General features: G+C 45.5%; 1 protein-coding gene and 1 non-coding gene across 3 annotated transcripts in view; both read right to left on the bottom strand.

Annotated features, from left to right (window-relative positions):
- The window catches only part of LIPH (lipase H), a 73371-nt gene that overhangs the window by 44371 nt on the left and 4165 nt on the right, over positions 1–24835 (bottom strand). For both annotated transcript variants that reach the window (XM_053565571.1, XM_053565570.1), the window contains exons 2-4: positions 10669–11036; positions 8987–9095; positions 1005–1106 (exon numbers count right to left, since the gene is read on the bottom strand). In XM_053565571.1, coding sequence (XP_053421546.1) covers positions 1005–1106; positions 8987–9095; positions 10669–11036 — 579 coding nt within the window. The remainder of the gene's footprint in view (positions 1–1004; positions 1107–8986; positions 9096–10668; positions 11037–24835) is intronic.
- On the bottom strand, positions 21528–21631 carry LOC128568227 (U6 spliceosomal RNA). Its single transcript, XR_008375049.1, has one exon. It is a non-coding gene; the product is annotated as a U6 spliceosomal RNA (small nuclear RNA).

Below are 24835 nucleotides of genomic sequence, written 5' to 3'. Positions count from 1 at the left end.
TTCCAGCTCTTCCCCCAGACATCTGGATATAAACACCCATCCTAAAACATCGCCCAAACCCACATGTCATGTACTCAATCCTGGACATGAAACTAGCACCATTTAGGACAGAAATGATCAGGAAGTTCTATAGAGAGCTACAAAGCTACAGGTAGGTCAGAGTTGCTCTGTGTGGAGAAACACCACACCTAAACATATTTTCAGCTTGGGGAAATAAAGAGAAAGAACCAACAAAACCAGGCCATGGGGTGGCACCTGTGGCTCAGGGAGTGGGGCACTGGCCCCATATTCCAAGGGTGGTGGGTTCAAGCCCCGGCCCTGTCCAAACTGCAACAAAAATAGATAAATAAATAAATAAACCCTAAAAAAAAAAAAAACAGGCCATGGTGCACCCAAGCCCAGTTGCACATAGAAAAACATTTTGTCTACCTATTATGCAAATGGGCCTGTCCTCAAAAAAAAAAAAAAAAAAAAGTGAGGCTGGGTGTTGTGGATCACGCCTGCAATCCTAGCATTCTTGGAGGTCAAGGCAGGTGGATTGAACTCCAGCTTAGGAGTTCGAGACCAGCCTGAACAGGAGTGAGACCCTGTCTCTACTAAAAATAGAAAAATTAGATGTCTACTAGTGCTTGTAGTCCCAGCTATCCAAGAGGCTGAAGCAAGAAGATTGCCCAAGCTCAAGAGAGTCTGAGTGTAAGCTATGACATCACGGCACTCTACCCAGGGTGACAGAGTGAGACTCTGTCTCAGAAAAAGGAAAAAAAAAGAACAATGGAAAGAGATGATGGGAAAATCATCATCCCCATTCCAGCACAACTTCCCGGGTGCCTACATTAAACCACTTTCCCTTCAGTATTTGTGTGGATATAGGACCCTGCCTGGTAGGAAAAGTGGGAATCTGGAGGAACCTGATCTGCCACTACACGACAGTCTCCCTGGGGAGGGGGAGGAGGAGACACATTGGGAGTCTGAGGCAGCATAGGCCCACAGGACAGGAATGTTACCATCTATGTCGGAATGAATGACATCAACGAACTGTGCATCACTGGGATCCAATCTGTCCTGGGGAGGTTTTCCGTTGAATAAAGGACCTGCAGGGTCGAGACCTGGAAGGAAAACAGAGTTGCTTGGCAGCCCCACACCATGAGTCACCTGTAGCCAGCCAGGGCTTTGATCCCTTAGATAAAGATGGCTCACAGGCTGCAGGGCACCCCTGGGTGGGCGATCACACACATTCCCACCCTGCTTTGTCAGGACTTCTTTCCACAGCCTTGCAGCTTGTTCCCACAGTAGGGACGGTTACCCTGGCAGTGGACCAGGACTGCATCCAAACTCCAAACACTGGGATCAGGGGGTGTGGTTAAACTGGTTCCTCAGGGAAAAAGCACCCGGGGTGCATGAAGACATAAAAGGCCAGGTGCTGTGGTTCACACCTATAACGCCAGCACTTTGGGAGGCTGAGGCAGGAGGATAGCTAGAGACCAGGAGTTTGAGACCAAGCCTGAGCAAGACACTCCTCCCATCCCAGTCTTTACAAAAAATAAGAAAAATTAGCCAGGGGTGGTGGCACCGGGGTGTGATTCCAGTTAGTCAGAGGGCTGAGGTAGGAGGGTTGCTTGTTCCCAGTAGTTGGAGGCTGCAGTGTGCTATGATCACACAACTGCACTCTGGCCTTGGGGACAGAATGTGACCCTCTCTTTAAAAAACTTTTTTTGGGGGGGGCGGTGCCTGTGGCTCAAAGGAGTAGGGCACTGGCCCCATATGCCAGAGGTGGCGGGTTCAAACCCAGCCCCGGCCAAAAAAAAACAACAAACTTTTTTTGGGGGGGGTGCCGGGGCTGGGTTTTAACCTGCCACCTCTGGCATATAGTCCGGTGCCCTACTCTTCTGAGCTGCAGGCGCCGCCTAAAAAAATTTTTTTAAGGGAAAAAAGTTTATGCTGTACTCACTTCTATCCTACTTAAAATGATCAGAAACCTCACTCAGCCCTCCCTTCTTGTTTTTTTTTTGTTTTTTGTAGAGACAGAGTCTCACTGTACTGCCCTCGGGTAGAGTGCCGTGGCGTCACACGGCTCACAGCAACCTCTAACTCTTGGTCTTACGCGATTCTCTTGCCTCAGCCTCCCGAGCAGCTGGGACTACAGGCGCCCGCCACAACACCCGGCTATTTTTTTTTGTTGCAATTTGGCCGGGGCTGGGTCCAAACCCGCCACCCTCGGCATATGGGGCCGGCGCCCTACTCACTGAGCCACAGGCGCCGCCCTCCCTTCTTGTTATTAATAAAATTCCTTTACAGCTTCTACTTTTATTCATATATATTAGCTCATTTGATTCACATTGCAAACCTGTAAGGGAGGAAGGCTAGGCATTGTTATTCTCATTTTACAGATGAATTAATTGAGAGGTTCAGAGAGATTAAGTGCCTTGACCAGAAAATAGCCTCATGACACAACTACCTGTATCTCTCGAGCTATTGGTTTCACTGCAGAGTTTAGCAAGCTCAGTGAGAAAGGGCGAAACTCACTGGTCAAACCAGATATCAGGCCAAGAATGGAAGATGGCAAAAAGTGGCTGTCAATCCCTGCAGAATTAACCCACGCCCTTAATGCGTGAACTGATTTCTTACCTTTGGTCAATGTTAGTTGGGCAGTCCTTGCTATGAATGAAACAGCTGGAAAAATTGGAGCAACACTTATGATGTAAACACACACAAACACTATAGCCCTACCTGGAGAGAAAGTTTCAAGAGATATCTCCTTTGGAGTTTTTAATCTATGAATGTCATTTTCAACATTCAGGCCACCAACTCCAGGGCATATTCTCAACACAACATATAAAACTCATAACCTTGCTGGGGAGGCCTCTCCTTCCTCACGAAAGACAGCACTACTCCCTAAGAAAATTAACCATGACAGACTGAGTTTATGTGGACCTCACGATCCATGCAGATAAAACATCTAACCTAGGGGCAGGACACTATGGCTTATGCCTATAATCCCAATACTTTGGGAGGCCCAGGTGTGGGAGGATCTCTTGAGGTCAGGAGTTTAAGACCAATCTGGATGACATAGGAGGTCCCTGTCTTTACAAAAAAAAAAAAAATTAGGGGCGGCACCTGTAGCTCAGTCGGTAGGGCGCCGGCCCCATATACCAAGGGTGGCGGGTTCAAACCCAGCCCGGCCAAACTGCAACCAAAAAATAGCCGGGCGTTGTGGTGGGCGCCTGTAGTCCCAGCTACTCGGGAGGCTGAGGCAGGAGAATCGCTTAGGCCCAGGAGTTGGAGGTTGCTGTGAGCTGTGTGAGGCCACGGCACTCTACTGAGGGCCATAAAGTGAGACTCTGTCTCTACAAAAAAAAAAAAAAAAAAATTAGCTGAGGGTGGTTGCATGTGCCTGTAGTCCCAGCTACTTGGGAGGCTGAGGTGGGAGGATCACTTGAGACCAGGAATTTGACATTACAGCTGTGAACTAAAATAAAATCTTAAGCCCTCCTTCCTAGCTGACTGAGCCCCACTTGACCAATGGTACCCTGGAAATACCCTAAAACTTAGTTGCCTGCCTCCTCATGCTCCCCTTTATTCTCGGAGGTATCCTTTGTAACTCAAAGGCTATACAAGACAAACCTCAAACCACACCAGCAGGTCATCAATTTATTTAACAGCTCACTTGAGTCTGGGAATATGTACTGTATATGTCTGGCAGGAACAGATTAACAGATTTCCTTGTTTTACCTTCAAACATTGTAAGCCTTTAGACAAATCTTCATTTCTTTAACAAATTACATGTCATAAAATCTTTAAATCCACCTATAACTTAAAAATGCCCCACTTCTAAATGCCCTACCTTGTCAGACCAAACTAATGTACACCTTCCATGCATTCATTAATTTATGACTATGTATAATTTCTGCCTCCTTGAAATGTATAAAGCCTAACTGTAGGCTGGGCAAGATGGCTCACACCTGTAATCCTAGCACTCTAGGAGGCTGAGGCAGGAGGATCATTTGAACTCAGGAATTCAAGACCAGCTTGAGCAAGAGTAAGACCCCATCTCTACTAACAATAAAAAAATTAGCCAGGCATTGTGGCAGGTGTCTGTAGTCCCAGCTACTCAAGAGGTTAAGGCAAGAGGATCACTTGAACATCATCACTTGAGCTATTATGACACCACTGCACTCTAGCCTGGGCAATAGAATAAGACTCTGTCTCAAAAAAAAACCACACACACACAAAATTGTAACACAACTGCAGTGAGACCACTACTCAGGGTTTCTTAGGTATGGCTCTCCAGGGCAGGTCACGCATACTCAGATCAAGATAAACCTCTTTAAATTATTTTACAGAGTTTGGGTTCTTTTCCATTGACATAACCCCAATCCCAGAAATTCCCATTTAGCAAAGCAAGTCAGCATGTAACTAACACCCAAAGGTGAGTTTTATTTATTTTTATTTTATTTTACTTTTTTTTTTTTTTGGAGACAGAGTCTCACTCTGTTGCCCTGGGTAGAGTGCCATGGTGTCATATCTCACAGCAACCTCCAACTCTTACACTTAAGTGATCCTCCCACTATAGCCTCCCGAATGTCTGGGACTACAGATGCCCAGTACAATGCCCAGCTAAATTTTGGGGGTTTTTTTGTATTTTCAGTATAGATGGGGGGGGGGGTCCTCACTCTTGTTCAGGTTGGTCTTGAACTCCTGAGCTGAAAGGATCTGCCCACCTTGACCTCCCAGAGTGCAAGGATTCCAGCCATGAGCCACTGCACTTATACACAGGTAAGTTTGAGAATAAGATTTAATGTATTTGGGCAGCACCTGTGGCCCAGTGAGTAGGGCGCCAGCACCATATACTGATGGTTGGTGGGTTCAAACCCAGCCCCAGCCAAACTTCAACAACAAAAAAAATAGCCAGGCGTTGTGGCAGGCGCCTGTAGTCTCAGCCAGCTACTGGGGAGGCTGAGGCAAGAGAATTGCCTAAACCCAGGAGTTGGAGGTTGCTGTGAGCTGTGATGTCATGGCACTCTACCAAGGGTGATAAAGTGAAACTGTGTCTCTAAAAAATATATATATTTTATGTATTCCAAATCATGAATGTACTTGAAATATTTTTAAATCCATTCATTCTCTGCCATCTTTTGTCGAAGAAGTTAAAGATATAAAATAAGAGATGTACTGGAGAGAAAAGCAAAGGAAGAGCATGAGAAAGGGAATGAGAAGAGATGAAGCAGCCTTCAAGGCTTAGATGAGTAGCAGGCACATCCATCCGATTTGGGAGAGTTGGAAGTGAATTGTGTCCTGGGGTAACAGGTCACATTCCCATCAAAAAATCCAGTGAGCCTAGATAGGCAAGGCAAGAGGAGGGGAAATGTTTTCCTCCTGAAGCTGCTCTTGTGTACATTTGAGATTGACCTTGGGACTCAGAGATAGCAAGAAATCTGGAGAAGATGAGAAGTCCGTGGAGACAGAAAACTGAACTGTGGATTACTGCTGAGTCCAAGCCACAGAACAGGGCCACGTGGGCCCAGTCTGGCTTGGAGTATTTCTATAATGGACACCAGAATACATTACAGTTCACATTCAATGTAGTCGAGGGAGCTGGGCAGGGTGCCTTGCACCTGTAGTGCCAGTTATCCAGGAGGCTGAGATGGGAGAATCACTTGAGCCCCAACCTAGATGACAGAGTGAGACCACATCTATGAAAAAAAAAGTAGTTATTGGGTGGCGCCTGTGGCTCAAAGGAGTAGGGAGCCAGCCCCATATGCCAGAGGTGGCGGGTTCAAACCTAGCCCCGGCCAAAAACTGCAAAAAAAAAAAAAAAAAAAAAAAAGTAGTTATGGGAACAAGTATGTGGCAGGCTAAGGGATGAAACTTCAGCATAGACAGAATAAAGCAGAGATAGCCCTGGAAGGCAGATTTTGCTCATGTCTTCCCAAACCCTGTGGCCAAAGATGTCAGGCTGATAGCCAGAAATCGCCATGGTGGAAACAGTATTTACACCATGGAAATGAGCAAAAGTTACTGCAGCTTCTCCCCCTCCTGCTCCTCCTTCTCATTCTTATTCCTTCTTTTTTGGGAGCTGGTCAACTTCCAAGTCATTAATGGGAAAAGTCCCATCCACTAGAAGAGGAACTCACAACAGGTAAGGGATACAGGCAAATTCAAGCCATCTGTTCTTTCTATACACAAGGGAAAATAAAAATTTTTTAAAGTCAAGACATTGCTTTCTAAAACATAATAATTTTTAAAACATAAAGAGGCCGGGTATGGTGGCTCATGCCTATAATCCTAGCACTCTGGGAGGCCAAGGCAGGTGGATTGCTTGAGCTCACTAGTTCAAGACCAGCCTGAGCAAAAAGCAAGACCCATCTCTACTAAAAATAGAAAAACTGAGACATGAGCCCAAGAGTTGGAGGCTGCTGTGAGCTATGATGTCACAGTACTCTACCCAGGGCGGCAGCTTGAGACTCTGTCTCAAAAAAAAAAGAAAAGAAAAGAAAAACCGGGCGGCACCTGTGGCTCAGTCGGTAAGGCGCTGGCCCCATATACTGAGGGTGGCGGGTTCAAACGCGGCCCCGGCCAAACTGCAACCAAAAAATAGCTGGGCGTTGTGGCGGGCACCTGTAGTCCCAGCTACTTGGGAGGCTGAGGCAAGAGAATCGCTTAAGCCCAGGAGTTGGAGTTGCTGTGAGCTGTGTGAGGCCACAGCACTCTACAGAGGGCCATAAAGTGAGACTGTCTCTACAAAAAAAAAGAAAAACCATAAGGAGAAGGCTGAGCAGTGGCTCATACCTGTAATCCTAGCATTCTGGGAAGCTGAGGTGGGAGGATTGCTTGAGCTGAAGAGTTTGAGACCAGCCTGAACAAGAGTGAGACCCTGTCTCTACTAAAAATAGAAAAACTAGCCTGGCATTGTGGTGGGTGCCTGCAGTCCCAGCTACTTGGGAAGCTGAGGCAGGAGAATTGCTTAAGCCCAGGAGTATGAGGTTGCTATGAGCTATGATGATGCCATAGCACTCTACCCTGGGCAATAGAGGGGGACTCTGTCACAGAAAAATAAATAAATAGGGCCAGGCACCATGGCTCACACCTATAATCTTAGCACTCTGGGAGGCTTATGTGGATGGATTACTTGAGCTCACAAGTTCAAGACTAGCCTGAGCAAAAAGCAAGACCCCTATCTCTACTAAAAATAGACAAACAAAAAAAAAAAATAGACAAACGGAGGCAGGAGGATCACTTGAGCCCATGAGTTAGAGATTGCTATGAGCTATGACATCATGGCACTGTACCCAGGGTGACAGCTTGAGACTCTGTCTCAGAAAAAAAGAAAAGAAAAGAAAATATAAAAAGAGCTTTATAATTAGTTGGGTGTGGAGGCAGAGGCCTATTGTCCCAGCTACTCAGGAGGCTGAGGCAGGAAGATTGCTTGAACCCAGGAGTTTGCTTTTGCTGTGAGTGAGGCTGACAACATGGCACTCTAGCCTGGGCAACAGAGTGAGGCTCTGTCTCAGAAAAGAGCTTTGTTTTCTTAGGAAATTAGATGTAAGCAAATAAATGAAGGCAGCCTTGGCCTTGGCCTCTGGGGTGAAAGTGAGAAAAAAACATCCAGGACAAACAATGTGTCCTTAAGAACTGGGGTTAGAGATGCCAGCCAAAATGCATTACGTGTGTGTGTGTGTGTGTGTGTGTGTGTGTGTGTGCGCTCGTGTAAGAGAAAGGCACAGACCCAGAGACCAAAGGACTTGGCCAAAGCTACCTGCCAAGTTTAAGTAGCACTTTCAGATTTGTAATCCTAAAAGTTTGAATCATTTGGTTTGAATCATTTATCCCTCCATCTACTTTTACCTTTTCAGATTCCCTAGATTTAAAATAGCTCCCTGGGTCTGGGCACGGTGGCTCACATCTATAATCCCAGCATTTTGGGAGGCCAAGAAAGGAGGATCGCTTGAGCCCAGGAATTTGAGACCAGCCTGGACACCATAGCAAGACCCTATCTCAAAAAAAAATTAAGACTTAGCAAAGTGTGGCAATGAGCACCTGTATTCCTAGCTCCTTGGGAGGTGGGTGGATCACTCAAGTGAGTGGATTGCTTGACTTTGAGGCTCCAGTGAGCTCAGAGCGCTCCAGGAAAGGTGAACAGGAAAGGCCTTAAGTCTGAAAGAGAGAGCCGCCCTCAGCCCTTCAGGTGTAGCTGTGGAAAGTTACTAAGGACTAGGCGAGAGATTCTAACAAGGGAGTCTTTGAGATTTGACCTGAGGCATTTCTAAGTATTTTCATTGGGTGTTGGTCCGAAAGTCGATATTTAGTGAGTAAGCCCCGGCCATCAAAATTCCCATTTCGTTTTCTTACCGTGGCTGGGGACTGAAGTTTATCAGATTTGTAGTTGGAGCTATCCTGGATTACACAAAAGGAAGGAGGCTGTTTCGGGCACACAGACCAAATCCCCATGGGACATAGCTGTTTTTTTTTTTTTTTTTTTGTAGAGACAGAGTCTCACTGTACCGCCCTCGGGTAGAGTGCCGTGGTGTCACACGGCTCACAGCAACCTCTTAACTCTTGGGCTTACGCGATTCTCTTGCCTCAGCCTCCCGAGCAGCTGGGACTACAGGCGCCCGCCACAACGCCCGGCTATTTTTTGGTTGCAGTTTGGCCGGGGCTGGGTTTGAACCCCCCACCCTTGGCATATGGGGCTGGCACCCTACTCACTGAGCCACAGGCGCCGCCCGACATAGCTGTTTTTTTAGCCATAAGAGAAACAAAGTCACCACCAAGCTTTCCTATGGCGATTTAAAAAGTGTTTTACTTACATTTTACTAAGTGATAACCTGAGGTCAATATTATTGTGGTCCTCCTTTGACACAAGAGGACCTATGCTCAGAAAAGTTAAGAAATTGGAAGAGCTGGCTTTGAACCCAAAGAGATGGATTGGCTGCATAATGTTTCCCCCACACCCTGCCCCACTGCCCTGTTCCCATTCATAGGAGCTTACCTGTAATTCTCCCCAGCTGCCCGTCATACATTTCTCCAACAAACCCGGATATATGGGCTCCTAGACTTACTCCAATCATGTAAATGTTGTCAAGAGAAGCTCCTTCTGCCTGGAATTTCAAGAGATCCATAGTTATTAATTGTAAGGGGACACAGAGTTGAAAACATTTGGAGAAATTTCCTAGCTGTTGACTCTGGTACAATATTTCTAAGCATCGCTTAGAAATATTGTACCAGAGTCAACAGCTAGGAATAGCTGTCAATAGCCCTGCAAAGTAAATACTATTTGGGGGATGGTAAGGAAGACTTTATTCGAGATGAACTATTGCAATAGGATTTTGCAGTAGGGGAGAGAGATTCAGCTCATTCTCTAAACACTATTCTTTTGATCACACAGAGAAGGAAACTGGGGCCCAGATTTGAAGTCAAGCAGTTAAGGAGGGTGTAGAGTGGGATTCAAACCAGTCTGTGCCTTAGTCTTTATGCCATGGTTTCTCCATTCAGCTTCTGCTAGAAACCAAGCAGAAACAGCTCTACAACTTTCCAGATTGAGGAGAGGGGCAACAATACATTTGGATAAACTCTGTTACCTTCATGCTGGCTCAGTTAATGAAATCATGATGGAAGGGGAAGGAAAGGAGGAAAGTGGTCGGAGGGCGGACCACATTACCCGGAGGCTGCTGGGACGGCTTGTCATTAGTCATTTTAATATTTACTTTCCTGGGGCTGTGGAGTAGATGAGAATCTCCTGTAAATCATCAGCCCTGGCCACAGGTGCCACCAGAACTGACACCCTCTGAAATTGTCCTAATTTCATGTCATTTTTTGTTGTTGTTGTCGTCAAAAGGGGAAGCTCATGAGATAGATCACTATATAAAATGTAAAGTTTAACCTTTGCAAATCTTCTAAAAACATCAATCATTTCATTAGATCTTGTGTCTCACTCAGTTTCTGTTTGGGATAATCAGGTCACTAAACTTCTGGCAGTCCTAGCAAAAATAACAGCTAGAGAGTTGAGGAAGCTCCAGGAGTTTAAACCAAGAACTAGCTGAACAGAACCTTTCCTGCCCATACAACACGTTCATGTGAGTTAGAAAAAGATGCCCTTTCAGGGTGGCCTGTGGCTCAAAGGAGTGGGGCGCTGGCCCCATATGCCGGAGGTGGCAGGTTCAAACCCAGCCCTGGCCAGAAACTGCAAAAAAAACAAAGATGCCCTTTCATCAATATATATTTTTTGTTGTTGTTTTTTTGTTTTGTTTTTGGCCGGGGCTAGGTTTGAACCCACCATCTCCGGCATATGGGACCGGCGCCCTACTCCTTGAGCCACAGGCGCCGCCCTACATTTTTTTTTTTTTTTTTGAGACACAGTCTCAAGCTGTTGCTGCCCTGGGTAGAGTGCCATGACGTCATAGCTCACAGCAACCTCCAACTCCTGGGCTCAAGTGATCCTCTTGCCTCAGTTTTCTCTATTTTTAGTAGAGACAGGGTCTCGCTTTTTGCTCAGGGTGGTCTTGAAATCATAAGCTCAAGCAATCCACCTGCCTCAGTCTCCCAGAGTGCTGGAATTACAGGCATAAGCCACTGTGCCCGGCCTCAATATACTTTTGATAGACAATTATCATCAGAAATACATAATGGGCCAGTTTCAATTTGGCCCTGAATCATTTAAGAAAATTCTCTTACCAACATCTGGTTGATAAATTCCTTCAAGACTATGGCTACTTTTTTGGTCTTACTAGAGGCGTGACTGTATATTAGAGTTGTAGCTCCTCGATTCCAATCAACAACGACCACATTCATGTCTTCAACAAGGAGCAAACCCTCTACTAAGTCCCCTATCCAAACTGGAGGGGAGCCTGTTGGCCTAAATCCATGGACAATGAAGGTGGTTTTCTTGGTGACATTCAAGTTTCCAAAAGCTGTGGCATTGATGACTTGTGCGCAGGTCAGGTTTTTTCTTGTGTACAACATCAACTTCACATTTAGTCCCGTGCCAACCACTGCACTGTGAAAACTCAGTTTGGTGAATGAAGGACATGTTTCATCTGTGTCTAAAAATAAAAAGAAGATGACATGGAGATAATTCTTTCCTTGGTTGAATGTCAAACAAGAGTACTGTCCTACATTTGCTGGAATTATTTATATGTTTCTTTACTTTTTTTACTTCTTTTATTTTTTGAGACAAAGTTTCAATCTGTTGCTCTTGGCTAGAGGGCAACAGAGTCATAGCTCACAGCAATCTCAAACATCTGGGTTCAAGCAATCCACTTACCTCAGCCTCCTGAGTTCCTGGGACTACAGGCACTCGCCACCACGGCCAGCTAGTTTTTTTTCTATGTTTAGTAGAGACGGAGTCTTGCTCTTGCTCAGGCTGGTCTCCAACTCCTGAGCTCAAGCAATCCACCTGCCTTGTCCTCCCATAGTGCTAGGAGTATAGGTGTGAAGCACCTTGCCCAGCCTCTGTTATGGGGCTGGATCTAGTTGAATGAAGATGCAAAGTCATACATGGCTTAGAGCTCTAGTTTCACCAGGAAATCTATCCTTCCAAATCCCACACTCTTTCAAGGTATAACCCCCAAGTACCCTCAACGAAGCCTTCTCTGACCCTTCCAGCCATAAGCACTGTCCTTTACCCCCAGGACTCCCCAAACTCCTTTATGTACCTTGTTGACAACACAATGAAAACACATTATCAAGGGAATATTATGGGTAATTATGTACATGTGTATATCCTAATAGACCACAATCTCCTTGAAATGGTATCTCAAAACCTGTGTATGAGCTGGGTGCAGTGGCTCATGCCTGTAATCCTAGCACTCTGGGAGGCCAAGGCAAGAGGATTGCTTGAGCTTAAGCGTTTAAGGCCAGCCTGAACAAGGAGACCCCACTCTACTAAAAATAGAAAAACTAGCTGGGCGTTGTGGCAGGCACCTGTAGTCCCAGTTACTCAGGAGGTTGAGACAAGAGGATTGCTTGGGGGCGGCACCTGTAGTTCAAAGGAGTAGGGCGCCAGCCCCATATACTGGAGGTGGTGGGTTCAAGCCCAACCCTGGCAAAAAAAAAAAAAGAATTGCTTGAATCCAGGAGTTTGAGGTTGCTGTGAGCTGTGAGGCCACAGCACTTTACCCAGGGCAACAGAGTGAGACTCTCTAACAAACCAACCAATGTATGCCTCACAGTACCCAACAGGTGGTAGTGGACTTAATAACTGATCAGGAACAACTGATAATTGTTCTTCCAGCTCCAAGCTGGAAATGACCCTTTAGGATATTCAGGAGGAGGCAGGGTACTCCAGATGGCCATTCTTTGGGGGGAGAGAACAGGAGGAAAAGACTGTTGACTTGCAGTGGATGAACAGAAGACAAGGGTGCCCTGGGAAACATCTGTTCTGACTTCCTCCAATAGAAATTTAGGAAGCATTTGCTTGTGGACCCCCTATTCTCAATGAATCTTCATTTGAACATCCAGGAATTCTTTTGTCCTTCATTCTGAGCATTTATCCCAGTGTCCCCACCCATCTTTAGTATCTTATTGCCAGACTAAGTAGCCTGTCCACCTGTCAGCGAGGCCAATCAACAGAGTAACAGATGAGAGATCAACAATTCCACTTTTATTTGTAGAAAAGTCAATAATTCTGGAGAACAGTGAGGATATCTCCTCAAAGAGCTGTTCTGTTCTATTTTCCTGTGTTACTTTTTTTTCTTTTTTTATTAAATCATAATTGTATACATTGATATGATCATGGGGCATCATACACTCGCTTCATAAACCATTTGACACATTTTTATCACAAGCATCAGCAATGTTGCTCCTCATCATAGAATACATTAAACAGGGTGGCGCCTGTGGCTCAGTCGGTAGGGTGCCGGCCCCATATACTGAGGGTGGCTGGTTCAAACCCGGCCCCGGCCAAACTACAACCAAAAAATAGCCGGGCGTTGTGGCGGGCGCCTGTAGTCCCAGCTACTCGGGAGGCTGAGGCAAGAGAATCACTTAAGCCCAGGAGTTGGAGGTTGCTGTGAGCCGTGTGACGCCACGGCACTCTACTGAGGGCCATAAAGTGAGACTCTGTCTCTACAAAAAAAAGAATACATTAAACAAATTCTTTCTCATAGGTTACAAGGTTACATAATATCTCGTTATCTTTTTTTTTTTTCTTTTTTGAGGCAGAGCCTCAAGCTGTCGCCCTGGGTAGAGTGCTGTGGCATCACAGCTCACAGCAACCTCTAACTCCTAGGCTCAAGTGATTCTCCTGCCTCTGCCTCCCAAGTAGTTGGGACTACAGGTGCCCGCCACAACACCCAGCTATTTTTTGTTGCAGCCATCATTCTTGTTTGGCGGGCCCAGGCTACATTCAAACCCACTAGCTCAGGTGTGTATGGCTGGCGCCGTAGCCACTTGAGCCACAGGTGCCGAGCCAATATCCCATTATCTTAAAGTAGTTATATCTTCAAAGCATTCCTACTCTAGACTAAATGTACAATTAGTCACTGCTTTACTAAGAGCTCTTCATGCACTGGGTCCTGGACTGGCACCCTGGTCATTGACGTATCCAGTTCTCTAACTTTATCTGTGACAGAAGGCCTTGTAGGCAAATAAACAACTCCAGATGGCAGCACACAGGCTTACCTGGCCCTGCCAAGGCCTATCTAGCAGTGCCTTGAACATAAAAGTTATTTGGGACAGCAGTGGGCACCATCAATTGGGTCCACTCACAGAAACATTTATTTGAAGCTTCTTGCAAAGGCTCTCATACTCAAGAGTGAGTAAAGTTCCAAAATAAAATGAGCAAAAGAAACCCAAACAGAAGGTTAAAAGTTAGAGACTTTGAAATCTCTCATCTTAGAAAAGAGGTAGTTAGCAGGTGGCGCCTGTGGCTCAGTCGGTGAGGCGCCGGCCCCATATACCAAGGGTGACGGGTTCAAACCCAGCCCCGGCCAAACTGCAACCAAAAAAAAAAAAAAAAAAAAAGAAAAGAGGTAGTTAGCAATGAGCCCCAAACTCATACATTTCTCCTTTTCCTCTATCAAGCAGTATGTGCAGTGAGGCGTGTTCACAAGGTAAACATTTTCTCCATCTGTTGGCCTCTTTCACTCCCTCTTTCTGTAGGTTGCATCCTCCTGGGAACTCAGACTTATCTGGTTGATTGTAGAGCAAGTCCCAGGGCAAATAATTGACTGTTTCATTAGTCATTTTATTGAGCAGGAGGCGTCATATGGTAGGGCTGAGCCTCTCGGTCTCAGTTGTAACTACACTTGGGTTTTGTTCCTGGTTGTGCCACTGACTCACCAGATGGCCTGAGGAAATTATGCTACCTTTTGCTTGCCACTTATCTGCCCAAGAGAGGAATGCTGTGGAGATTAATTCTGAATGAGGGCCAGGCATGCCATGGTGGCTCATGCCTAAAACTCTAGCACTCCAGGAGGGCAAGGTGTATCGCCTGAGCTCAGGAGTTTGAGACCAGCCTGAGCAAGAGTAAGACCCCATCTCTATGAAAAATAGAAAAACTAGGGCGGCGCCTGTGGCTCAGTCCGTAGGGCGCCGGCCCCATATGCCGAGGGTGGCGGGTTCAAACCCGGCCCCGGCCGAACTGCAACCAAAAAATAGCCGGGCGTTGTGGCGGGCGCCTGTAGTCCCAGCTACTCGGGAGGCTGAGGCAAGAGAATTGCTTAAGCCCAGGAGTTGGAGGTTGCTGTGAGCTGTGTGAGGCCACGGCATTCTACCCAGGGCCATAAAGTGAGACTCTGTCTCTACAAAAAAAAAAAAAAAAGAAAGAAAAACTAGCCGGGCATTGTGGTAGAAGCCTGTAGTCCCGGCTTCTCAGGAGGCTGAGGCAAGAGAATCACTTGAGCCTAAGAGATTAATGTGAGCTGTGATGTCATTGCACTCTACCCAGAGTGATGGAGTGAGACGCTGTCTCAAAATAAATAAATAAATATTAAAGTCTATATGTATTAATGTATCAAACACAGAGAGTTTCTGTTCTGTTTACTAAATCTGTTCTATCTGTTCCTTCTCTGCCAAGAAAAATGAGAATAACAATACACCTGTATCGCCTCCCAAATCCTCTCTGAGCCCTCCTTCACAACATACACATGCACTCACACAGGCATACACATTATTCCCCATTGCAGTCACTCCCCATTATTTTTGACTTCCATATTTGTGAATTTATTTGTAACTCCAAAATCAGTATTTGAGGTGCTTTTTTGGAGTGGCAAAACATTTGAGTCACCTGACACACTCTCAGCTAAGATCAACCCAAGCAACACTCTGCCTTCTTGTTTGTTTCAGCTCTCATTCTCTAAACAAATGTCCTTGTCCTTTTCATAGTCACTTAGGGATGATCACTTAGGGCCATGCTTTTTGCTTCCTGTGCTTTTTCTTGATTATTTCACTACTTAAAATGGCACCAAGAATAATGTTGACATGCTGCCCAGTGTTTCTAAGTGTAGAAAGGCCACAGTGAGCCTTATGGACAAAATGCATGTGTTAGGTAAGCTTTGTTCAGGCATGAGTTATAGTGCTGCTGGCCATCAGTCCAATGTTAATGAATCCACAGTTATTTTAAATTAGTTTTTTTTTTTTTTTTTTGAGACAGAGTCTCACTGTATGGCCCTCAGTAGAGTGCCATGGCATCACACAGCTCACAGCAACCTCCAACTCCTGGGCTTACGCGATTCTCTTGCCTCAGCCTCCCGAATAGCTGGGACTACAGGCGCCAGCCACAACGCCAGGCTATTTTTTTTTTTTTGGTTGCAGTTCAGCTGGGGCTGGGTTTGAACCCGCCACCCTCGGTATATGGGGCCCAGCGCCTAACCAACTGAGCCACAGGCGCCGCCCTTAAATTAGGTATCTCTAAACAAAAACACACAAAAGATTACATAATGCTTGGTTGACAAAAATATTGTAACCAGAGGCTTACAGAAAACTATCCTTGTGTTTCCCCTAGGAACAATGGTTAAATTTCCGGGTTACGAACAAGGTAGGTTGTACAGATTTATTCTTTAGTTGAATTTGTATGTAAGATGGAACAGGTATTTTTACTATTACCTGTAATCACCTCCGTTTGTAAGTGTGAGTTGTGCATCAGTCAGTGGGATGTTCGTAACTGGGGGACTGCCTGTATTTGCTAATTCATTGTTTGAGGCCACACTATAGAGCATAATTGCCGTGAATAATGAGAATGAGCTGCGTATAAAAATCACCCTTGGGGCGGCGCCAGTGGCTCAGTAAGTAGGGCGCCGGCCCCATGTGCCGAGGGTGGCGGGTTCAAACCCAGCCCCGGCCAAACTGCAACAGAAAAATAGCCGGGCATAGTGGCGGGCGCCTGTAGTCCCAGCTGCTCGGGAGGCTGAGGCAAGAGAATCGCGTAAGCCCAAGAGTTAGAGGTTGCTGTGAGCCGTGTGACGCCACGCACTCTACCCGAGGGCGGTACAGTGAGACTCTGTCTCTACAAAAAAAAAAAAAAAATCACCCTTGGAATCATGTTTACCCAGTTATATAGTTTTTGGTCTGTAAAGTACATGCTCATTGCTCATAACTATGAGTTCTTTTAGGCTTCTCTCTTCACCCCTAGGTGACTGGCTCTTCCTATCTTTGCAAGGAGGGCTCACTAATATAATTCTCAAGTTCATTCATATCTGGAAGTGAAACCCTTAAGCTAAAGGATGCCTGGCTTTGGACGATATTCTTTCCTTTAGGAATTATCAATATTATTCTACTTTCTTCTTATACTGAATTCCACTCTAGAGAATTTTTCCCCTTTTTTCCTACCACAAGCCTGAGGTATTATTTCCTTATTCTAGAATAACTTCCCTCGATAACATAGAAACTTCAGGATAACTGATAATTTTGTCTGTTTTATCCATTGTATCCCTAGTGCCAAGAATAGGACTGATTCAGAGTTGTCATCAATAAATATTATGTGAATAAGTGAACATAAACTTGACATATTATTCAGCCATTCAAAATGATCCATATGGGGCAGCACCTGTGGCTCAGTGAGTATGGCGCCAGCCCCATATACCAAGGGTAGTGGGTTCAAACCTGGCCCTGGCCGAACTGCAACAAAAAAATAGCCAGGCATTGTGGTGATTTCCCTGTAGTCCCATTTAGAGAGGAGGCTGAGGCAAGAAAATCACCTAAGCCCTGGGCGGTGCCTGTGGCTCAGTGAGTAGGGAGCCGGCCCCATATGCCGAGGGTGGCGGGTTCAAACCCAGCCCCGGCCAAACTGCAACAAAAAAAAAATAGCCGGGCGTTGTGGCGGGAGAGAGCTGCTCGGGAGGCTGAGGCAAGAGAATCGCGTAAGCCCAAGAGTTAGAGGTTGCTGTGAGCCTTGTGATGCCACGGCACTCTACCAAGGGCGGTACAGTGAGACTCTGTCTCTACAAAAAAAAAAAAAAATCACCTAAGCCCAGGAGTTGGAGGTTGCTGTGAGCTGTGTGAGGCCACGGCACTCTACCGAGGGCTATAAAGTGAGACTCTGTCTCTACAAAAAAATAAATAAATAAATAAAAAACACTAAATTTATCTTGGCCCATGTTACAAATTAGTTTAAGATCCTTGAGGGCAGGTATTGTATTTTTTTTTTTTTTTTATGCTGGGGCTGAGTTTGAAACCGCCACTTCTGGCATATGAGGCTGGTGCCCTACTCCATTGAGCCACAGGCGCCGCCCATTTTATATTGTTCTTTTGTCTAGTACTGGTCTACCCCAGCCTCTAGCACAGAAACTTGTCTTTTGGTTAGAACCCAAATTCTCAGGCATTTGAAAAGCATACAAACATATTTGTGAATTGTAAATTTGTTAAATGTCTTCACTTACATAAATAACCATAAATACAGTTCCTTTTAAATTATCGTTATTATTATTTTTTTTTTTTGTAGACACAGAGCCTCAAGCTGTCACCCTGGGTAGAGTGCTGTGACATCACACCTCACAGCAACCTCCAATTCCTGGGCTCAAGCTATTCTCCTGCCTCCGCCTCCCAAGGAGCTGGGACTACAGGTGCCCGCCACAACACCCGGCTATTTTTTGGTTGCAGCCGTCATTGTTGTTTGGCGGGCCTGGGCTAGATTCGAACTGCCAGCTCAGGTATGTGGCTGGCGCCTTGGCCGCTTGAGCCACAGGCGCCGAGCCTATCATTATTATTTTTTTATTTTTTATTTTTTGTAAAGACAGAGTCTCACTGTACCGCCCTCGCTTAGAGTGCCATGACATCACACGGCTCACAGCAACCTCTAACTCTTGGGCTTAGACGATTTTCTTGCCTCAGCCTCCCGAGCAGCTGGGACTACAGGCGCCCGCCACAACCCCCAGCTATTTTTTTGTTGCGATTTGGCCAGGGCTGAGTTTGAACCCGCCACCCTCGGCATATGGGGCCAGCGCCCTACTCACTGAGCCACAGGTGCCACCCTATCATTATTATTTTTGAGATAGAGTCTCACTCTGTCACCTTGGGTAGAGTGCTATGCCATCAGCCTAGCTCACAGCCACCTCAAACTCTTGGATTCAAGTGATCCTCTTGCCTCAGGCTCCCAAATAGCTGGGACTACAGACACCCACCATAACACCTGGCTAGTTTTTCTATTTTTAGTATTAGTAGAGACGGGGGGTCTCACTCTTGCTCAGGCTAGTTTTGAAGTCCTGAACTCAAGCAATCCACCTCCCTTGGCCTCCCAGAGTGCTAGGATTATAGGGATGACCCACCACACCAGGCTATAAATATAGTTCTTTAAGTTCTAATTTATGTGGATATTTCCAAAGTGATCAACTACTTGTGTATCTGAAGAAAGCAAACTTGTTTTGGGTTATTTTGTTGTTTTGTTACAAAGTCAAGGTTGCTCAGAGGAGGCTGTAACGGAGTACAGCCAAGTAACCACAGAACATGTTAAACTGGTTTTGAAAGCTTAATCTCTTCTATTAGAGTTTATCTGAAACAGGAGAAAATTTTCCCATCCTTTTTAGATTATTTTGCAATTCAGTTACTCTGAAATGCCATTTCCTATTGACAACTGGAAAATTACAGTTGGATGGTTGATGTCTCCAACATTCTTTTTTTTTTTTTTTTTTGGTCGGGGCTGGGTTTGAACCCACCATCTCCGGCATATGAGACCGACACCCTACTCCTTGAGCCACAGGCGCCGCCCATCCAACATTCTTTGATGAGAAATTCAACTCCTATTTAGAGCAGGTATGATTATCGTTTATTGCCTTCCCTTTTTTTTGCTTTTTTTTTTTTTTGGCCGGGGCTGGGTTTGAACCGGCCACCTCCGGCATATGGGACTGGCGTCCTACTCCTTGAGCCACAGGCGCCGCCCTCCTTTTTTTTTTTTGTAGAGACAGAGTCTCACTTTACCGCCCTCGGTAGAGTGCCATGATGTCATAGGACTCACAGCAACCTCTAACTCCTGGGCTTACGCGATTCTCTTGCCTCAGCCTCCGGAGCAGGTGGGACTACCGGCGCCTGCCACAACACCCGGCTATGCCTTCCCTTTCTTAAAAGAAACATATCCAAGTAGGATGTTAAGGCAATCCAGCTATAACTTCTTTGGCAACACTGGATTTGTGCCTGAGATTTTTTTTTTTTTTGCAACAGTGTCACTCTGTAACCCTGAGTAGAGTGCTGTGGTATCATCATAGCTCACAGCAATCTCAATCTCCTAGGCTTAAGCGATCCTCTTGCCTCAACCTCCCAAGTAGCTGGGACTACAAGTGCCCGGCTAGTTTTTTCTATTTTTAGTATTTTGCTGGTGCTCAGGCTGTTCTTGAACCCTAAGCTCAAGCAATCCACCCACCTCAGCTTCTCAGAGTCCTAGGATTATAGGCATAAACCACTGTGCCCAGGTTGCCTGCAAGCCAAACGTGGCCATTTCCATTTATATACCGTCCACCACTGCTTTTCTGCTGTAAAGGTAGACTTGACAGGTTACAACAATGGCTCATAAAGCTGAAAATATTTACTATTTGGCTCTTTACAGAAAATGTTTGCCAACTCTGGTCTAATGTCTTCAACAAAACTACAACACAATTTTAGAAAGAGCATGAGTTTAGGAGTCAGACCTAGGTTTCAGGTTCAACTCCAGTGCCTATTAGCTATGTGACCTCTGGTAATAAATCACCTAACCTCTCTTGGGCTCAGTTTTACAGCTGTAAAGTAATCATAATAATGCTGATCTATTAGGCAGTACTCCACAGAGCCATACTGAACTTGAAGCAAAAGGAAAAACATGCATTCCCTTATATACCTATCAAAATATATCCTCCTGGGCGGTGCCTGTGGCTTAGTCGGTAAGGCGCCAGCCCCATATACCGAGGGTGGCGGGTTCAAACCCAGCCCCGGCCAAACTGCAACCAAAAAATAGCTGGGCATTGTGGCGGGCGCCTGTAGTCCCAGCTACTCGGGAGGCTGAGGCAAGAGAATCGCTTAAGCCCAGGAGTTGGAGGTTGCTGTGAGCTGTGTGAGGCCACGGCTCTCTACAGAGGGCCATAAAGTGAGACTGTCTCTACAAAAAAAAAATATATATATATATATATCCTCCTAATTGTATAAAAAATCAACACATTGTACCCCAGATATGCATAAAAGAATTTATGATCTATGTGTATACGACTTACCAAAAGGAAAAAAAAAAAAAAAAAAATATATATATATATATATATATATCCTCCTGCATTTTAAACCAAGTAGGAAAAGTTCGGGCAGCGCCTGTGGCTCAGCGGGTAGGGCACCGGTCCCATATGCCGGAGGTGGCGGGTTCAAACCCAGCCCCGGCCAAAAAAAAAAAAGGAAAAGTTCACAGAAGCTCTACAAGCAAAAACCATTACATAAAGTAAAGCCCCATGTTATTCAATCTGTTCACACACCATTGTCACCCCTCACAAACTGCCTAGCAAGGGAAATGAAGATAGCATGGGCCCAGGAGCAGGGAAAAGCCAGCTGGTTAGAAAAAGAGAACACAGAGGTGGTGCCTGTGGCTCAAGAAGTAGGGCACCAGTCCCATATGCCGGAGGTGGCGGGTTCAAACCCAGCCCCGGCCAAAAACCACAAAAAGAAAACACAGACTTGTAAAATAGAGAATAGCCTATTTTTATGGAAAATGTTGGTATTTTTTCTTTATAGATTTATTGCAATGATTTTATTTCTTTATTTAGAGACAGGGTTTCTTTTTGTCGCCTTGGTATCATAGCTCACAGCACCCTCAAGCAATTCACTTGCCTCAGCTTCCTGAGTAGCTATGACAACAGGCACCCATCACAACTCCCTGCTAATTTGTTTTTTTTAAAAGATGGGGTTTCGCTCTGGCTCAGGCTGGTCTTAAACTCACGAGCTCAAGCAATCCACTTGACTCCATTTCCCTGAGTGTTAGGATTACAGGCATGAGCCACCACTCCAGGACTGATTTTGATTTTTTTTTTTTTTTTTTTTTGCAGTTTTTGGCCGGGGCTGGGTTTGAACCCACCACCTCCAGCATATGGGACCAGCGCCCTACTCCTTTGAGCCACAGGCACCGCCTGATTTTTTTTTTCCTCATTAAACTTAAAAATATAGAACACTTCACGAATTTGTGTGTCACCCTTGCACAGGGGCCATGCTAATCTTCTCTGTATCATTCTAATTTTAATTTTAATTGGAATGATACAGAGAGCACGCCACCTGATTTTTTTAATGTTGCATTACAATATTTATCTTGACTACTGATTTTCTATGCCCCTCACCCTCCTTAAATTTTGCACCTAGGGCGGTGCCTGGGGCTCAAAGGAGTAGGGTGCCAGCCCCATATACTGGAGGTGGTGGGTTCAAACCAGGCCCTGGCCAAAAACTGCAAAAAAAAAAAAAAATGTGGGCGGCACCTGTGGCTCAGTGAGTATGGCACCGGCCCCATATGCCGAGGGTGGCGGGTTCAAACCCAGCCCCGGCCAAACTGCAACAAAAAAATAGCCGGGCGTTGTGGCGGGCGTCTGTAGTCCCAGCTGCTTGGGAGGCTGAGGCAAGAGAATTGCGTAAGCCCAAGAGTTAGAGGTTGCTGTGAGACGTGTGACGCCACGGCACTCTACCGAGGGCGGTACAGTGAGACTCTGTCTCTACAAAAAAAAAAAAAAAAATGTACACCTGGTGAGGGCCCCACTTTGCTTTACCTTAAACCCAGCCCTACTGTCAGGATGGTTGTGAGAATTAAAGAGAATGTCTATGAAGTAGCTAGAGCATGACCTGGCACATAGTAGATGCCAAAAAAACAGAAATTGTTGATGATGTTGATAACAAATTTGGATAACATTTACCTCAGAGGGTTGTTATGAAGACTAAATAAAAAAAAATTTTAATTGCTCAGCATGGAATTTGATATATATCGGGTGCTCAACAAATATTAATTCCCTCCCTTCTATCATTTCACTTTCCTTGATTCAACTGAGGATGCCTAAAGCTATATTAGCCCATGCTAGAGTAACAGTGCATCTCCCGAGCCAGAGACTAGGAGCTAGAGACCAGGGTCTGGTCCTGGCTCTTTTACTAACAAGGCTAAAAAAATGAGCCACCATTTTTCTTGTATTAAAATAAGAGGTTGGTTCCTCACTCCCTAGACTTAACTAATCTCTAGCATTCCTTTTGGACACAAAATTTTAAGATCCTTGAGCTAGCTGATTTGAAAGGACAGATGGCGTGTACTCAGGAGAACATTTGCAGGGCAAGTTTACTAATCCAAGGCAACAACCCATTCCTAAAAAACTAAATACAGGAAGAAATGTAATATTTTATTTATTTATTTATTTTATTGATTTTTTTTTTGAGACAGTCTCACTCTGTCACCCTGAGTAGAGTGCTGTGGCATCATAGCTCACAGCAACCTCCAACTCTCCAACTTGAGCAATCCTCTCTCCTCAGCCTCCTGAGTAGCTGGGACTATAGGCATCCACAACAACACTCAGCTAGTTTAGAGATGGGGTCTTGCTCTTGCTCAGGCTGGTCTTGAACTTATGAGCTCGAACAATCCACCCGCCTCAGCCTTCCAGAGTATTGGGATCACAGGAATGAGCCTCCTCACCCAGCCTAAAATTGTAAACTTTTAATTAAAATATTGGTAAATAACTGTATTTTACTCTTGTAATTAGAATACTGTCTAAGAAAAGTGTTTTGTCACCTTATGTCAAGCACTTGTTTCAGCTTATTAAATACCCTTTAATCAATAAACATGGTTCCACATGCTATAACAGAATGAATCTTAAAAACATTGTAAGTAAAAGAAGCAGGCACAATAGAATGCATATTAGATGACTCCATTCTTTTTTTTTTTTTTTGTAGAGACAGAGTCTCACTGTACCGCCCTTGGGTAGAGTGCCATGGCGTCACACGGCTCACAGCAACCTCTCTAACTCTTGGGCTTACGCGATTCTCTTGCCTCAGCCTCCTGAGCAGCTGGGATTACAGGCGCCCGCCACAACGCCCAGCTATTTTTTTGTTGCAGTTTGGCCGGGGCTGGGTTTGAACCCGCCACCCTCGGCATATGGGGCCGGCGCCCTACTCACTGAGCCACAGGCGCCGCCCCTCTTTTTTGTTTTTTGAGACAGAGCCTCAAGCTGTCGCCTGGGTAGAGTGCCATGCCATCATAGCTCACAGCAACCTCAAACTCACTCAGGCTTAAGAGATTTTCTTGCCTCAGCCTCCCAAGTAGCTGGCACCCGCCACAACGCCTGGCTATTTTTTCGTTGCAGTTGTCATTGTTGTTTTTAGCTGGCCCGGGCTGGGTTTGAACCTGCCTTCCTCAGTGTATGTGGCCAGCACTGTAACCACTCCTTTTCTGGTGAAACTTCCAAGGGATTATTTTCCTCAGGGTCTTAGCAAGACACGCCATGCAGAAGCTAAACAAAGCTGCCCGTGCTGTGGCAGCATCTCATTCAGCTCTAGCTTTCTAGCTTCTCCCTGCTTTTGGAGGAACTAATTTCATTTCTGACTTGGGGAAAACCTCCTCAAAGAGAGGAAACTCCTCGATCACATTCAAAGAGACACTTGTGAAGAGATGAACTATAGACAGAAATAACCCACTGATGAAGCAATCGTGAGTCTAGGAAGAGAAGAGGAAGTTCTCGGACTCTGAGAGTCAAGAGGCAAAGGTGGGTTCACGTCAAATCTCTCACTGTGGCTGAGTCAGCTCATTGTTAAAAATGAAGGCTTTAATTTACCTCAGACCCATGGTTGGTTAAGTTTCCTTCCACTCCTCAATAGACTAACCCACAAACTCACATGGGAGAAGTGAAATTCAAACTTAATGCATGGCTTCCAATCAGTAAGTAAAACATCTAATTCAAACTTCGTTTTAATTTTGATTTTGGGTTCTTAAGCAATGCTCAAGCTGTGGTTTCTCCCCACCCCAAACACAACACAGATTGTTGTTGTTTTGTTTATTTTATTTTTATTTTTTTGAGACAGAGTCTCACTATGTCACCCTCATGCTTCATAACTCACAGCAACCTCCAACTCTTGGGCTTAAGCGATTCTCTTGCCTTCGCCTCCCAAGTAGCTGGGACTACAGGCGCCCACCACAATGCCCAGCTATTATTTGTTGCACTTGTCATTGTTGTTTAGGTGGCCCAGGCTGGATTTGAATCCACCAACCTCGGTGTATGTGGCTGGCACCATAACCACTGTGCTACGGGAGCCGAGCCTGTTTATTTTTTGAGACAGAGTCTCACTCTGTCACCCTGGGCAGAGTGTAGTGATGTCATTATAGGTCACAGCAACCTCAAACTCTTGGGCTCAAGTGATCTTCTTGCCTCAGCGTCCTGAGTGGTTGGGACTACAGGCACCCATGACAATACCCAGCTAGTTTTTCTACTTTTAGTAGAAACAGGGC

Source organism: Nycticebus coucang, chromosome 16 (genome assembly GCF_027406575.1).
Source record: "Nycticebus coucang isolate mNycCou1 chromosome 16, mNycCou1.pri, whole genome shotgun sequence".
NCBI lineage: Eukaryota > Metazoa > Chordata > Mammalia > Primates > Lorisidae > Nycticebus > Nycticebus coucang.
The sequence above is the reverse complement of the archived record's forward strand: the minus strand, read 5'-3'. Positions and strand labels throughout refer to the sequence as shown.